Below are 15,561 nucleotides of genomic sequence, written 5' to 3' on the forward strand. Positions count from 1 at the left end.
AGCAGTTACTAATAATTAAAAAAATATTAGTGCGGGCATAATGGAACGAGTATCAAGCAAATATAATATGCAGTTGCCACAGTGGATCTATTCCCCCTGACTCGACTCTAACATGCTGGTGGTTAGTTTATAACCCTCTTTAGGTTACAGCATTTTAACGTTTCTCCAGTGTTTATTTATTCTCTTCCCAAAGAATGTTCTGAAATATCAAGTTTACAACCTGTGGCTCATGTGATGGTAGTGGAAACAATTAAGCCAGAAACTTTCAAAGTCACCACTGGGATTTTGATGCCCAAAGTCATTAATTTTAATAAGGGAGCTGCCAGTCGTCTTAAGTGGTTTGTAAAATCTCAACCCATAAAAACACCTCTCTACTGGTTCCAGTTTGCAGGGAGCTCAGAGCAAGGTAAACACACATAAGAAAATAGTAGGTGTTAAAAGGTGGAAAGTAGGTGTTCAGATATACCTAAAACCACTCAAGGAATCAAAGGGCAGCCCCAGCCTTGAGCTGGCACATGGAGGCTGCTCCTGCCTCCAGCATCTCAGGGAGGTACTGGCTGATCAGAGCACGGAGAAGGAAGTCAGTGGAAACAGAAATCTTGGCTACAGTTCAGTTCCAGTGGCCTCCTGCCACCCTTTGGTCTCTGCTGCCATCTCAGGACCCATGTAGTGTCTGTAGATGCTTGGTCCAGGTCCTTCCTACCTGCCTAAACTCTGCTGTCCAAGTTCATACTGTGTTATCCTCCAGGCTGCTAAATGGATGCATTTGATGTTGATGCTTCGCTGATCCACCATCCTGGTTGGATAAAAATTAAGAACTCCCCACTGTGGCCTGAGAGAACACCCCCAGAGCAAACCTGTGAGCCCCTCTTCATTTAGGTGAGACTGGAGATGACTTGGCTTCAGCCATGAGCCTGTGCCATAGCTGAGGAGTTCTTAAAGGCTTTGGAGAGCACCAAGAACTCTCAAAGGAAATTGCTGCACTGGGGAAAATTCACCCTCAACATGAAACATGAAAGAAAGTCTTACTGGGGCAAAAAATTCAGAACCGGCAGATCTATCCGTGATATAAAATAGAGCATGGAGTGTGTATGAATGAGTTTGGAAAGGACTCCCTGGGAGTCTGAATGCTTGGGAAAAGAAGAAAAAAAAAAAGGGAGTTTCTTGTGTGTTTTATTAATAAAACCAACCATGAAGACTTCTAGAATTAGTTTTAGAAAACTTTCTTTTTTATCCTCTACCTGTTGTATGATCTCTGAAGAACTTCATGAATGTTGGCCACAAGTGACAAAGTTGCTGTAGTATTTGCCAGTGAGCCTTGTACTAACAATAATTAATTATCAGTAGGTATTGGAAGGACTTTTGGATGAAACACAATGCAGTGGAAATAGAGGTGACCATCAAGACTGATATTGTAACAGACTTCAAGAAAATCAAAAAGGAAAAAGCTTCCATAAGTAGTAGATGTGACTTTTTTGGAAGAGAACAAAATGTTCCATAAATGAAACATGTGGTTTCACTTGCGGCACATTTTGTACATTGTCACCAATGAAGTTTAGGATTTTTATTACTTTTTCATTAAAATGTCTTACTGGTTTCACTCAGGAGGCAAAATTTTTCACGTGGCTTTAATTGTTTCTGTCATAAAAGTCATAGCATCCATGTAATAGAAATAGTTTTGCAGACCACAGCTTCATATTGCCTGTTAATTCTCTCCATTTTCTGTACATACGACTCATTGGCCCATCCCAGGGACAGGAAAATTTCTTGCAATTAAGACTCGATATGAACTCCTACTGAAGTTAGGGGGGGAAAATAACTTCATGTCAGTCCTGGTTTATTAGATTTTTGTTTCAGCTATCTTAGCTCACACTAAGTTCACATGGCTGCATACCAAAGGAGAGAGTTTATATTGACTTTCTTCTAAAATCAGTGAAACTCTAGAAGATGAAAATAAAAGGTCTTTTTCTGCATCATTCCAGTCATGTACAAGAGGTGGTAATACTTCAGACAGGATTGAAGGGCTCTGGCAGAATTGTTTCAAGGAGGCTTTGGGCAGGTCATTTACCCCTTTTTCATTACCTGCTGGAGTTCAGGTCTCACATATCCCATCCCAGCTGCCAAGCTTCCGTGCTTCCATGCTTCTGTCATCAGCCAAGGCTCCCTTGTCCCCAGTCCTGACTGGATGAGGGGACATAATTCTTGTTGCAGGTTTTTTTTCTACAGATGATGTCCAGAGTTGGGGAAAAAAATAAACGAAACAAGAAGAGATAGTGAGATAACTTGTGTTATTGCTTTAATTGAAGATCAGTTTCTCTTCAGGTATCTGTTTTCTTCAAAGAGAGTCATTTGCCACCTTGGAGGAGTTTTGTTATTTGACCTTCAGCCCAGCAGGAGAGGCAACACTGACCCTTACCACAGACTCTAAGGCCTCTAAGAAGTAATTAAAATTACAAAAAACAGCAATAGAGTATCTGTTGTATTTTCCCTGTTTTTCAGTTAAGTGTTCACTTGATAGCTGCCTAGGAAATACCAGTGCTGTCTTTACTCGTTCCCCCAGAGCAAAAGCCTTGTGCACCTTCTCAGCAGTCAGGGGGGCACCCACCAAGCAGGGCAGTCTTCTGCTTTCACCTTTGTTTTGGCACCCTTCCTCCTTTACTCATATTTAAACGTTGTGTTTTGCAGTTCAAGGACGACAAAGACGAGCCCAGCCTTGGAGGGACCCTCAGTGACAGCCCTGCCCCCTGTCCAGCTTTCTGAGCAGGTCCCACTGGCATCTCCTTCCCTGAAGCCGCAGCAGATGGATGAAGAAGACAGCCTGTCTCCTCACCTCTTGTTGCCTGACAGCATCAGCCAGCTGGAGGAGTTTGGCAGGCAGAAGAAATGGCACAAGAAGCAGCACAAACACCATCGCCAGAGGCAGTTCAATGACCTCTGGGTTCGGATAGAAGACAGGTGAGTCACGACTGGTGTGGTCCCTGTCCTCTTCCTGCTGGCTCCTAACTGGATGCCCTTTGCAGATCCCAGCCCTTGTTGATTACACCATAGGGACTCTGGACAAAGGCTAAATGGGAGATACAGGGAGTGAGATGATGTTTTCGTAGCCCAACGAAGAGCTAGGAGGAGAATAGGCATGTTTGATCAAAAAGTAAAGAGGAAACAAAAAAAGTTTAATGCCTAAAATATTTAACATACACAGAAACAAAGACTTGTCAGAGTGAAAAACAGGAAAAGAACAACACTAGATAATACTCTGTGCTTGTCCTTTTTCTTCCAATAATTATTTTCCTATCTGTACCATCAGTTTTCAGCCCAAAGGCTTGCCCATTTTCCAGCCGTACAGAATATTCCTGGGAGTTTTTAAGATTCTGACAAATCTGACTTCCAGCCTTTTTAACTGTGTTGTGGGGCTGAAATGTTTTAATATCTCAGACTGCATTGAAAATAGCAAACTGAAGCGAAATGAAGTACTTAATTAAATCCTCTCTGTGAAGAGAATGGAGGTAGGCACTTTTCCATGGCTATTCCAGTTTTGGTCTGAGGTTAAAAACTCCCATTCAGTGTTTGAATAAGAGCCTTCATGTTTGACCAGGGCTTCTCAATGTGTGCTTTTAGGATTCCTGGGCGATTTATTCTCCCACCTCTAAAGCTCTTAGTGCCTTTATCCAGGCCAAGTCATGGGCAGATAAACAGCCACAATGTTTATTGACCTTCTAACAACTAAAAGGAGCTAAGTAATATTTTGGGAACCGGCTGCTCACCTAATCATATAATGATTGTCTTTGAGCATTACGTATTCCCATTTTCATAGCACCTAAATTCCTTGCAAGTCTCTCAGAGGTTTTTCCCTTTGCTAAGAAAAAACGCTTCACATATTTGTGTTTTCAGATTTTTATTATTATTACTGTTATTTTTATCCATTCTTTTTAGTGGAGCAGTTACCTCATTTTTTGTAGTTTATTGTTTTCTCAGGGTGAATGATGTAAGAGTTGCTGTTAAGGTGGTGCATATTAATCTTAATGTAATAAGGCTGTTTCTGAGGTCAGTGACAGCCTTGTAAGGAGGATTCATGTATTTTCTTTTCAGAGTGTGTTCACTGGTTGGATCCCCTCCACAGAGGATATTTAAGCATGAACTAAGTGGCATTTGGTTTACCATAGCTGAATGCCTCAAGTGCAAGGGACTTTTCTGTCCTTCTGCCTGGGGGCTGCTGACTTGTGGTGTCCCACGATGTCCCAGCATTTCTCAAGGGTCAGCGGTCCAGTTCCTCATGTGCTGTACAAGTGAGGTGTTTAAATAGATCTGGTGGGAGCCTGGCACTTGGGCACAATCCTCCCACCCCTATCCTATCTATTCAGAAAGGTTATTGGATATTGGCAGTGGAAATGTGCAGTTGGGAGCTTAAAACTGTGCTTATGGATTTTTGCACCTTTTGCTGGTTTTATTAAATGTTCCTAGGAAAGGTATTTAAGAGGTAGTTTCGAAGGTTAGAATTAAATTATTTGCTCTGTGCTCCTGCAAGATTTCATCTGAATCAAAGCCTTTTATCCCTCTATTTCCATTTCATAAGGGTGTAGGTTGAGGTGAGGAAACACAAGTTTCCGCTCCCAGTATGCTGGTGATGAACCAGACACTGTGTGTTGCCTGCCTTGCTGAAAGATCCCAGGGAGACATTAGTGGGAGATCACAGGCCTAGAAATGAGGAAAGGCTGGAAGAAGAGAAGCCTGCCTTAGTGCTTTCAGATGGTTTTAGTGTTTCTACAGTTCTGGAGTAACTTCTGGTGTTTTCCTGGAAACAAAGCAAAACGAAAAATACAAAACACAAAAAAATACAAGTTCACTAAATCAGAGTCTCACAACCAGCTCTGGTTTCCCCATAAATTGGATGGGGTCTCAATTTTCATAAACCAGCTGCTGCATATTGTGCTTTTGGCAGTTGGGTTTCATCAGCATTAATTGCAAGCTGGACCCTGCACAAAGCAATAAACAGTGAGTTCTCTCTAACTGGTTCCTTTCTGATTGGCAGGAAAAGAGCAGAAATGTGTATCTGTGACCAGACTTTGTATGGTGATCATTTCTGGGAGGAAACAAGCAGGGTGGCTGATCATACAGGCAATAAAGTGTTACCTGTGCAGAAGAGTGGACTTCTTTGCATGGCCTCAATAATGTTTCAGCAATGAAACTTAGCACTCATTTTTGAAGGGTAATTGGTATAGTAGGGAGTTCTCGCTCTGGCCTGTCCCAAAAATCCATTGTGCATTTGCATACACTTCAGTTGGAGCCCCCATGTTCTGTATGGACTGAGGGCTCTGCATTTAGTGTTAACTTGAGCTATGCCCCTCTATTTCCAAATGGTTCTTCTTCCCATTCCCTCACTCACCACTTGTCACCTGAAGCTTGAGTTGTTCACCTTTGAGACAAAGCAAAGGGATTTAGGTCTTTGTTACGGCTTTTGGGGGAAAGCTGCATAAAGCTCATTGTTTCCTTGCGAGGTCCCCAGAATTCAGATGTTGGAGCTGCCTTTCAACTTGAAAAGTCAAAGAGAAATATACAGGTGGAGGACAAATCCAGGCGAATTTAAACCAGGTTATTGATTCCTGTATGAACCTCATTGAACTGTGAAATGGCTGTGGTTCATACAGCTCTTTTCCAAAGCTTTATTGACCATGGATTAGAGGACTTTATGAGCCATGAATTGCAGGGCTTTTATGGACTACGCATTTCTAGGCGATCTCATACACTTCCATGGAAATCTTAGGGTGTTTTCTTAAGCTACCAACACAGAAACAAAGGAAATGAACACAGGAGAGCAATCTTAAAGGAACATCAAAGGTCTGACTCCAACCTATAAAAGCCAGGAAATCCATAATTAATGGTTCCACTAAGACTTCAGCTCTCAGTCATTCGGGTCTGATCCAAGGTTATGGCTACAGTCTGAAATGGCCTCATGAAAAATGAGTCATCATTTAATGCCACACATCATTATTAGTATTTACTTTCAGTTGTACCTTGGAGATTGTCCTTTTCTTTTTGTTCTGTCGTAACAGCTGAGGCATTTGAGTTGGCACCCCTGGGTGGACAGTGTTTAGATTTGTGTGTTGGAGGGTCAGTACTGCTGAGGAGGATGAGAAGGCTTCTGCTCTGTCTCCTCCCTGTCTTTGACAGAGCTAAGATTTGCTGATCTCCTGGGTAATTGGCTGCACTGAAGACTATTAAAAAATAAAAAATGCTGATGAAAAGTGTGGTTTCCTCTCCCTTCTGCCTCCTTCCCCCAAAATCTAAACAAACTGAAAAAGTCCTGCCTGACTGCAGTTTCTGTTTGAAATGGCTTGTCAAGAATCAAAATTAAATGAAGATTTCAAGTAGCAAGATTTTTTTTTTTTTTCTTCAACTACTTGATTTTTCAGAAATGTGCAGATCTGAAGTCTGTCCTTGGGAGAAATTTGAACTTAGACTAAACTCAAACCCTGGCTATCTCCCATAGCCAAAATCCAGCTGGGGCAGCAGGGAGGGGAGGCAAAACCCTCAGGCTGCAAGGCTGCAGTTTGGCATACAGAGTATCATTGTTCCTGTTGACACTGTGTTAGCTTGGCTTCCCCATGTAATATAAATAATTAATTACAGAGCATTCGCTGGCTTTTCATGATGAGAAGCTCAGTTAATTGAAAGAATAGAGAAATACCTGTGAGGTTTCAGAGTGGTCAGTGAAGGACAGGTCAGGATTGCACCTTTGTTGTAGCAGGCAAATGGTTCAAGGCTACCAACAAAGCTAGCCCAGGAGAACAGAGAACCTCTCCCAGCTGCTGAGGAGAGTTATCCTGGGGCCTAAGGCAAGGAGGGAGGAAAGCTCCAGGGAAAAAGGAGGGAGGGGAGTTATTAACTGGGAGGGTATTGTGGGAGGGGTGAGATCTGAAGGAGCAGTGAAGGCAGCTAGGGGATGTGAAAGAGAGAAGTAGAGTGGCGGGAATAAAAAGAGTAGAAAGGATGTAATGGGCAAGTTAATTACTGCCAAGGAAGAGATCTGAGTGAAGATGATGTTTGGAAAGAGGCTAAGGACACACATGCTTCAACGGGAAAGAAATTTAAGGAAAAGAATTGTTCTCAGAAGAGAAGGAAACAAAATTCTTGTCCCAGATGTAAGCTCTGCAAAAGCTGCCATTAGTGGGAAATTAAATGAATTCTCCCTGTAAGTAGAAATGGCAGCTCTCTGATAGCCCAGTGCAGACTATTCCACCCCAGATGAATGCAATAACATCGCAAATATCAATTTATTTTGGAAGAAGCCATTGTTTTAGTGGGAAAAGATGTATACCAGTGATGGATGAAGGGAGACAATATGTAATAAACTACACTGAGTTTGCCTGTACAGAGTGAACCTTATCAGTTTGGATGGAATTTAAGCACTTAGCCTGTTATCCTTTCTTTCAAGACAATGCAGTGATGGAAAACAGAACTCTGTCAACTCAGACAAACTTTTAATTCCACTTAACTGCATCTGAAAGGTAAATTTCAGTAAATTAATCCAAATTGCTTCCTTTTCACAACACATGGTGCTGAAATACAGTACTTAACTTCATTAAAGAAAAGACTGCTTTTATTTAAAGGAGACCTAGACACCTTTGAAGTCTAACAGGTAAATTGTGGTCAGATGATTTCCCTCCATATGGTAGCTTTGAGCTTGAAATTTCCATCACTGGGGCCTTGTTTGTTGAAATTACCCTGTCTGCCTCCCTGGCCAGGACACTGCTCAGGGAATGCCTCCTGATGCTCGTGGGGAGGAGGATGACTGCCTCGTGCAGCCAAGGAAGCAGTGTCACCTTTGCATTTGTTTGCCCTGCGTTCATGGGATGAGGACACAGCTTCAGGACCTCTCTGTCTTGTAGTGACCCTGTCTCCCTGTGGGATTGCTCCAGCAGCCAGGAGCAGCAGGAGTGTGGATGTGTTGGGAGTCCCACCTTCCCTCCCTTGTCTCACCTCGTTGCTGACTGGAGCTTCACTGTGGCCCTTTGACTTCCCTCCAGCACTTCTGTCTGCCATTTTTCTTCACTGTTCCCCTGGCAGGATTTCCTTCTTGGGAATCTTTCCTGATCCCAGTCCCTATCAGTGAGTGCCCCCAGGATCCAGCGCATGGCATGCAAACATCTGCAGTCATCAGAACCTCAGGGTTTGTCAGTTTGGGTGCAAGAGCTTTCTGTGACACGGAGTGGTCCCAAAACACCTCCTGGACAAATGCTTTCTCCTGGTTCCTTTGTGGAAGGTGAACCTTTTTATCTAGAACTGGCTTAAATTCTGCTCTGAGTTTGCCTGATTTTTTTATACCCTGGTGAATATAGAGTGTCCAGAAGAAGACATTTTGGGCAGTTTAGCAGCACATCAGTTCTTCCAGCACTGCCTGCCTCTCTCTCTCTCTGCCATCTTGCTTCTGTGAAGGCATCCTCAGCTCCTCCAGAGCCAAGTGTAGGGAAATACTTCACGTTCCCCTCCTTAGTTTTTTCCTGTTTCCATTTGATCCCCGTTTAAGGTGAGCAGATGGCTCAATGCCTCCTGTAAACAAGCACTGGCTCTAGCAGTTCTGTCGTCATGCCCTTTGCACAGCCCCAGGTACACGAGTCCTCCAGTGAAAGTAAAATGGGAGCATGGTGTAACTCGGCGCAGTAAAAACAAGAGGTAAATCTCCTGACTGTAACAAATGATATGGTGATGACATATCCTCCCTCCCTAGATGGTTTTTATTGAGGCTTCTTGGATTATCAGGTTGGTCAGAGTGCACAGAATATATTAATTAAAGCTGTGGAACCTGGCCTCAGCACACAGCTCTCTAATGCATCTCAGTAACGACGGGAAGTCCTGACATTCGTGTCCAAACCTGTAGCATCTCCGTGCTAATAGACCTTCCCTGTCAGCTGGCCGTGACTGATAGCTTCTTTCCCCTGGTGAAGTCAAAGAGTTAATTTGTTATCCTCCAGATGGGGCTGAGAAGATGTGCAGCCTCACTTTTACCTGCTAAACACACGAAAAGATCGCTGTGTTTTACTTCGTTCTGTTGTTCTTAATAATGTGCTGCCACTGTGGGATGAAAGAAACACAGATAAAATTAGAGAAAAAAAAGCAAAAGCTTTGCATGTTTACTTTTCCTATTGCTTAAGCGTCTCAGCATGAGTGTGACCAATTCATATGAAGCAGTATGCAAATGCTGTTTTAATGAAAGCTATAAATACCTGAAAGTAAAATCATTAAAGAACACAGAAGTCTTTTGGAAATGTAATTTGTGTATAGATTTCAGTTTTGTTTCATTAAACTAAATTCTCTATTGGTAATGCCTTAGGTATTTTTTTTTAGTGAAACTTAAATCCATTATGAATATTAAATCCATATTTCTGAAGGCGAACGAGCAAGAAAATTGGAGCACACAAGTTAGGATTTTTGAACAATGAGGTATTTTTCAGCACTGGATATCCAAGAGCTCTTTCTGCTCTTTCCTCCTCAATGCTGATTAAGATTGAAAATACAATGCAAGATGGTTTATGGAGCCTACGAAGAGCTTTCTTTTCCTTTCTTGTTTTCTACTTCTCATTTGAGATGTGTTGAGTAAAGATAGTCTATAATATCTGTTTATACATTGATGTATTTCTGACTGAGGCTGGAAACAGCCCTACAACTGCTAACTTTGTTAAGCTGCCTAAGATCTGTCTGACGCAGCACAAACAAAATGTTTTCTTAGGACTCAGTTTCAAGAAGCAGCAGCAGCTGAGTTTAGATGATCTCTTCCTCTGTGATCCCCACTTGTTGTGCTGTTTCTCTGCCAGCGCAGCCTCATTTCCTCATCCACTGCCAGGACTTCTACAACCTGTTAACTTTTCAGTTCCGTCTTTCTCCATTTCCTGCTTAAATATTCTCTTTCTCCAGTGCTCTTTCTACCTGCCTCTTTAAACTCTGGCTGAACATGCTTGTATGGGCCCTGGAGAAGGGATTAGGAATGGACCCCTCCAGCAGCTCCATCTGCTGCACTCACCCCCACCTCTCTGAGCTCAGTTTGCAGGAGGCTGTGATCACACAAACTCTGCAATTTGCTCTGCAGCGTGTCCGTGCCAATTAAAGAGGGGAATTTTGGAATCTCTTTGAGATGGGGACATGTCTCACCTGTATCTGACATCGATGCAGACTGCAGTAAGAGGGAGGCAGAGCTAGGCATCCTTCTCCTTCATTCTTTTGATCAGGAGGTGCATCTCCTCCATGTTACTTCATCATCTTTGCTTTTCCTACCATTTTCATACAGGTGTACGTGTGTCCAGCTGTGCTGCAGACTGGACAGACAGCATGGAATCCATTCTCTGCGAAATTCATGGATAGCATAAAGCAGTCCGGGCTCTCTCTGCTGATGCTTTTCCTTCTCTTGACAACTTGGCAGCCTTGTGAGCAGCCTTTGTGGCAGAGGCCAGTGCCAAGAGCTTTGAGGTGAACTGCGGTCTAGATGAACTGCAGTCTAGACACCTACAATAAGTCATTAGCAAAACCTTTATGCTCATGCATTGGATCGGTTTTATATTTTTCAGGCATCAGAAATGCATTTATTGGGCACTAAGCTGAAGAAAAGGTGCCTGTGGTTACAAATGTAGGATCACATTTCTTTTACCTGTAGTTTGTTTTAATGGTAGCGTTGAGCTGCCGTGGTCAAATAGGTTAACGTCTTGAGATTCCCATCCGCAACTACTCAGTCATAAAAACAAGGCTTCAGGATTAGATTTATAGTACAAAGTGTCTCCTGTAGGGCAAGACAGAAAAGGAGGGCGCTTATTTCACTGAAAGAGTTAACGCTAAGTGAGTTTGACTGTCTTCTGTGTTAATGCAAGGCTTTTTCCCCAGCTATTTTTAGCCTGTTCCAGCAGTGTGTGTCCCACTGTGGTCTGGTACGCAAGAGCTTTGCAGTGAGGTTTGCAAACACTTGTATTTCTGTGTTGTGAGAACAGAGCATTTGTGTGTTATTGGAGCGTGTGTTCCTGAAAGGAAGGGCAGGCCATGCGTGTGATCCATGCACGTTTTTGTTGTTGCCTGTGAATAACCATGTACAGCAAATGGGCTCTGGAAGAAAGCTTGTTAGCAGATGTCGTCATGGCCCTTCCAATTTATAAATACGAGCCCTGACATTTATATTTTCCATGTCCAGGGCTTTCACTAGACAGATGTTCTGAGCATTGGCTTCTTGGAGTCCTTAACAATGACTCCTCATGGCATATTATCTATTGCACACACACACACAAACACAAAAGTAAAAGTTATCTGGCTCTTATCAAAGAGATAAGATGGGAAAATGCACTCAGTACCCTCAGGTAATTCCTCTAAACCTGAGCTGCATTTTAACACAGCTCTACAAAACCCTTTATGTTCACTCAGCTGAAAAATAAGTTGTCTGGTTTAGCAGGCAGAGAAAATTCAATACCCAGTAGCACATTTACCCTGCAGTTTAGGGTGGGTGAGGAGTGTGGTTTGTGTTAACTCAGGGCTGACTGCAGTTGCAGACACTAAAAGTGCTGAATGGGCTCATGCCCAGGCTGAGTTGGATTCCTCAAACACGTGAATGGGTAGTAAAGCACCTGCACTCCCTGTATTGCAGTTCTGGATACAGAGGTTTTTCCTTTGGCAAGGGAAAAATTGCCAGAGTAAACCTGCTCAAACGCCACAACCCCATGTTGGAATTTTTTTATTTGAGTGACCTACATATCCAGCAATATCTAAGCCCTGAAAACTGCAAATCTGTTGTTCCTCTTAGCAGAGTTATATAAAATCTATAAAATATAAAAAAAAAATTCATCTTCCAGTGAGTTACCGTAAAGAAAGAGAAATGTCTTAGAAATTCAGGGGAAGTGCAAACACACAACACCGTCAGTACTAGCCCAGAGGAAAAAGGTAAGGGATATGGGATTTATTTCTGGTTCTGCCATTTCCCTTCTGACTAGTGGGTTTCATGCCCTGGAAAATGAAGTGAGGAAAAGTGTGACAGGGAGCAAGGCCATATTACTATTGTGGTGGGCAGCTGCTTTATAGGAGGGGTTTAACCACAGTTATATTGTGATATCTAATAAGACGGATTCATTGTGGAGTGAATCAGGAGGAAATTGGATTCCCTTACGCTCCCAGGAGTGTGGGGTGCGCTGCGGGCTGGAAACCCAGCAGGATCCCAAAGGGCAGCTTTGGTCTAAGTCCAGTTACTCACTGGGATGAAGGAGAAGTAGGATTTATTTGAATTCATATGGTTTTAATGCTGTAAGAGCCGGGTTCCTGCAATTATGAAAATGCCAGGCCAAATTCAGGTTTCGCTCAGATCGCCTCTTCACAATTCCTGAATAACTCAACTGAACAAAGTGAGCTTTATACCTGGGGCCTGAGCCCAGGCTGAGGGAGCCAGGCTTAGTGCCTGGGAGCTGCTGGGTGCCAGGGATGCCTCATGTGGCAGAACCATGGAGAGACGTGCTGCAGTGCATGCTCTCAGAAGCTCAGATCTGCAGAGACACTTGAAGGTCTGAGTGGTGACACCTGGCAGGCAAAGATTTTTCAGTCCTTCCAGCCCTGCAGACCAGCAAGCAGCTTTTTATGAGCCACTGATGGCAACTCCAGGCTTTCAGAGGGTTTGGAGGTGCTTGAGTTTGTGCTGTGACTGCTGTCACCGTATTTGCTTTGCCAGCAGCAGGAGGAACCCAAACCTTGTGGCCAGTACAGCTCTTCAATGTGCCTGGTAGATACGCTCTGTGAACCTGTTTTTTTTATTATTTTATAAGTGAGTCTATTGGCAAGAAAAAGAGGCCAGTGCTTTTATTCAGTGGTACAAGCTTGAATTCGATACTGCTCCAAATAACAGGTTCAAAGATCTGACCCAATCTTAATTATTCTTACTAAGAGAGACACTGGAAAAATACAAGCAGTGAGCAAGAAAGTGAGCCCAGTGAATTAGAAAGAAAAATGTGATACAGACTAAGCAAAGAGAAAAACTGTTATGTGGAGATGGAAAAAGAACAGGGAGAAGGAAAAAGAAAATTAAAATCAAGTGGAAAAATGCAGTATATTGGACACCCATTTAAGCTGGTTTATATTTTGGTTGTTCATTCTGTTCCTTAATACATTGCACAGACATCTCTAGAGCTGAAATAATTTTATCTTAGAGAACAGTCTCCGAGAAAATACTTAATTTGACAGGATGTGTTAGGTATTTCCCCACTACCACCTATTCATAATCATTTTAAAATCTGGAGGGGAAAGTCGATGTCTTTTACAGTATTTAACAAAGAACTGACAGGGTCAAGTACATACATCTCTACGAGTGTATGTGTTCCCCAAGCACATCTAAACATGCATGGTTAATTCTGTGCATCTGCAAAAAATATTTGAGCCATAGGGCCCACACAATGCCAAACAAACACTTGAGTACACAGAGGAAAGGGCAGAGAGAGTCACTCTGGTTCTAATTAATAGAAGAGTTGAGCCCAAGATGTAAAATATGGATTACAGTTTTGACCACCCCAAAAATATAAATTCTTTTGCATGTGGGGCTGTATTGGTAAGAGCAGGCAGTCTGCAAAATGCAGGCAAAAAAAAGATATTCTGCTCATGCTTGGGATTTGGTTCAAAACCACCTGGTTGCAGCTCCATCAAATTAACTCCTTATGTGTTGTGTATCAGCAGGTTGCCCAAAAATCTTCACTGGCAGGGTTTTTCCAGTGCTAAGCCCATCTGTGTTTGTGCCCTTGATGCTCTTGCTTACTTCGGCTGCAATAATGCAGTCGTTGTCTGTCCAAGGAGCAGTGGAACAAGTCCATGGTTATTTGAGCTGTGATGATGAGTGCCTTAATTGCACGCACAAATCAGGTACACAGCCAGATGTGTACAGCGGGTGGGGGCGAGTTTGGGGATGGTTTGGAGCCCACATCACTATTTAGACCACTGTGAGCACATCCTGGCTCAGGTGTCAGTGCAGAACTGGTGGAACAAAGGGCTCTGAGCTATCCCCTCTTAGCAAAGGCCGGGGTAAAACTGGGATGCATTATCCCGGCTCTGTGATTGCCTCGTCCCACTGCAGAATCACAGGGGATATTCTTAGGATATTAGAGAATCATCAAAGCATTTCTTAGGAGGGCAAAGGAAATAGTTAATGTTGTCATCTCCTGTCTCAGGACCACCCAGACACTGCTACAAATCATGGGTCTTCAGCTACAGTATCTTGAATTACTGTTCACCAGGATTTAAAAGAATTTAATTTCTTTTCTTACCTCTTTTTTTTTTCTTCTTTTTTTTCTTTTTTTTTTTTTTTTTTTTTAAGGATGACATGTAGTTTCCTGATGGGCTGGTTTTAATAAGGTCAAAATCTTTGTTGTTGCCATATCAGAGAGAAATATAACATCTTTTAGTCATTAGATGGGAATGGGGTAATTACTCAGAGGGTGTGCTTCAAAGGTTATTGGGTTTTTTACAACATTCTGTGTTTTCACACCATTCTGCAGTTGTCTGGAAAGAAGCAGCAGGCCTGATTCTGCCACAGCCTCTGGTGTGGGTGCAGGACTTGTACTCACTGGGTTTTCCTAAAGGGCTTTGGGGCAGGATGTTGAAAAGGTCCATGCACAGTCTCCTCTGGGGGTGGGGAAAGCTAAATCCGACCATGAGGTGCAGGGATCCTTCCCACAAACTGGAAGTTCACCTCAGAAGAGGGCCCTTGGGCTGTGCTGGAGTTGTTCCTCACCTGCTCATTCCCTACGTGCTGGATGCATCCTCCTGTCCACCTTTGCCTCGCTGTGTTCCCAGCCCGCAGGCTGCATTGCTGTGACAATTGTGACACCTAACTCTCCTTTCCCTGTCTCAGATGCAGCAGTCCCCACTGCCCCATCCATCCCTGTCCCCTCCTCTGGCCCCACAGCTGATGATCCACTTTGCCTTAAGGACGTGACCCACCTGTGGCTTTAGGATGCCCCTGCTCAGCCTGCTGCAGGTCATTGTCTCTCCAGGGCTGAATTTGTCATCTCAGAGATGTTTTGCAGGTGGCCTGAGCCATTGGGACCTGCAAATGAGTGAGAGCCTGCAAAACACTTCAGGTTGTGTTAATGCTGGTGGTGTCACACCAACGCTCCAAGGTCCTGACTCAGAGCAGAGTCAGGGGAGTCGTAGCAGTAAAGTGATTTAACGAGGTTTTGATGGTTCCTCAGTGGGTGACCCGGGGATAAAAACCAAATCTCCTGGCTTCCAGCCCACAGTCCATCCTGAGAGGCCCCCAAAACTGCACCAGAGGAATCTCAGCTGCATTTCAGCATTGAGCCTCCTCCTGCTTACACCACCATGGCCCCCCTGGAGCCCCTGACCCAAGTGAGCCACCTTTTCCTCCTTCGTGTCAAACTCCAGAGCCAAGACCCCATGGAAGGGACAGCAGCTGCAGCCCTGCTCTCCTGGTGTGGGGCAGCTGCTGCAGGACTGTGGAGGGGAGCTGTGTCCCACCAGCAGCTGCTTTTTTGCACTGCAGAATCAGCAGTTTTCCTCTTCCCCACCCTGCTGTCCCAATCCAATTTGGGAACGCATCCCTACCAG

General features: G+C 43.6%; 1 protein-coding gene across 1 annotated transcript in view; it reads left to right on the forward strand.

Moving 5' to 3' along the window:
* Positions 1 to 15,561, forward strand: part of TRABD2B (TraB domain containing 2B) — a 267,155-nt gene that overhangs the window by 240,028 nt on the left and 11,566 nt on the right. The window contains exon 6 of the mRNA XM_040072920.2: positions 2,686 to 2,955. Coding sequence (XP_039928854.1) covers positions 2,686 to 2,955 — 270 coding nt within the window. The remainder of the gene's footprint in view (positions 1 to 2,685; positions 2,956 to 15,561) is intronic.

Source organism: Hirundo rustica, chromosome 9 (assembly GCF_015227805.2).
Source record: "Hirundo rustica isolate bHirRus1 chromosome 9, bHirRus1.pri.v3, whole genome shotgun sequence".
NCBI lineage: Eukaryota > Metazoa > Chordata > Aves > Passeriformes > Hirundinidae > Hirundo > Hirundo rustica.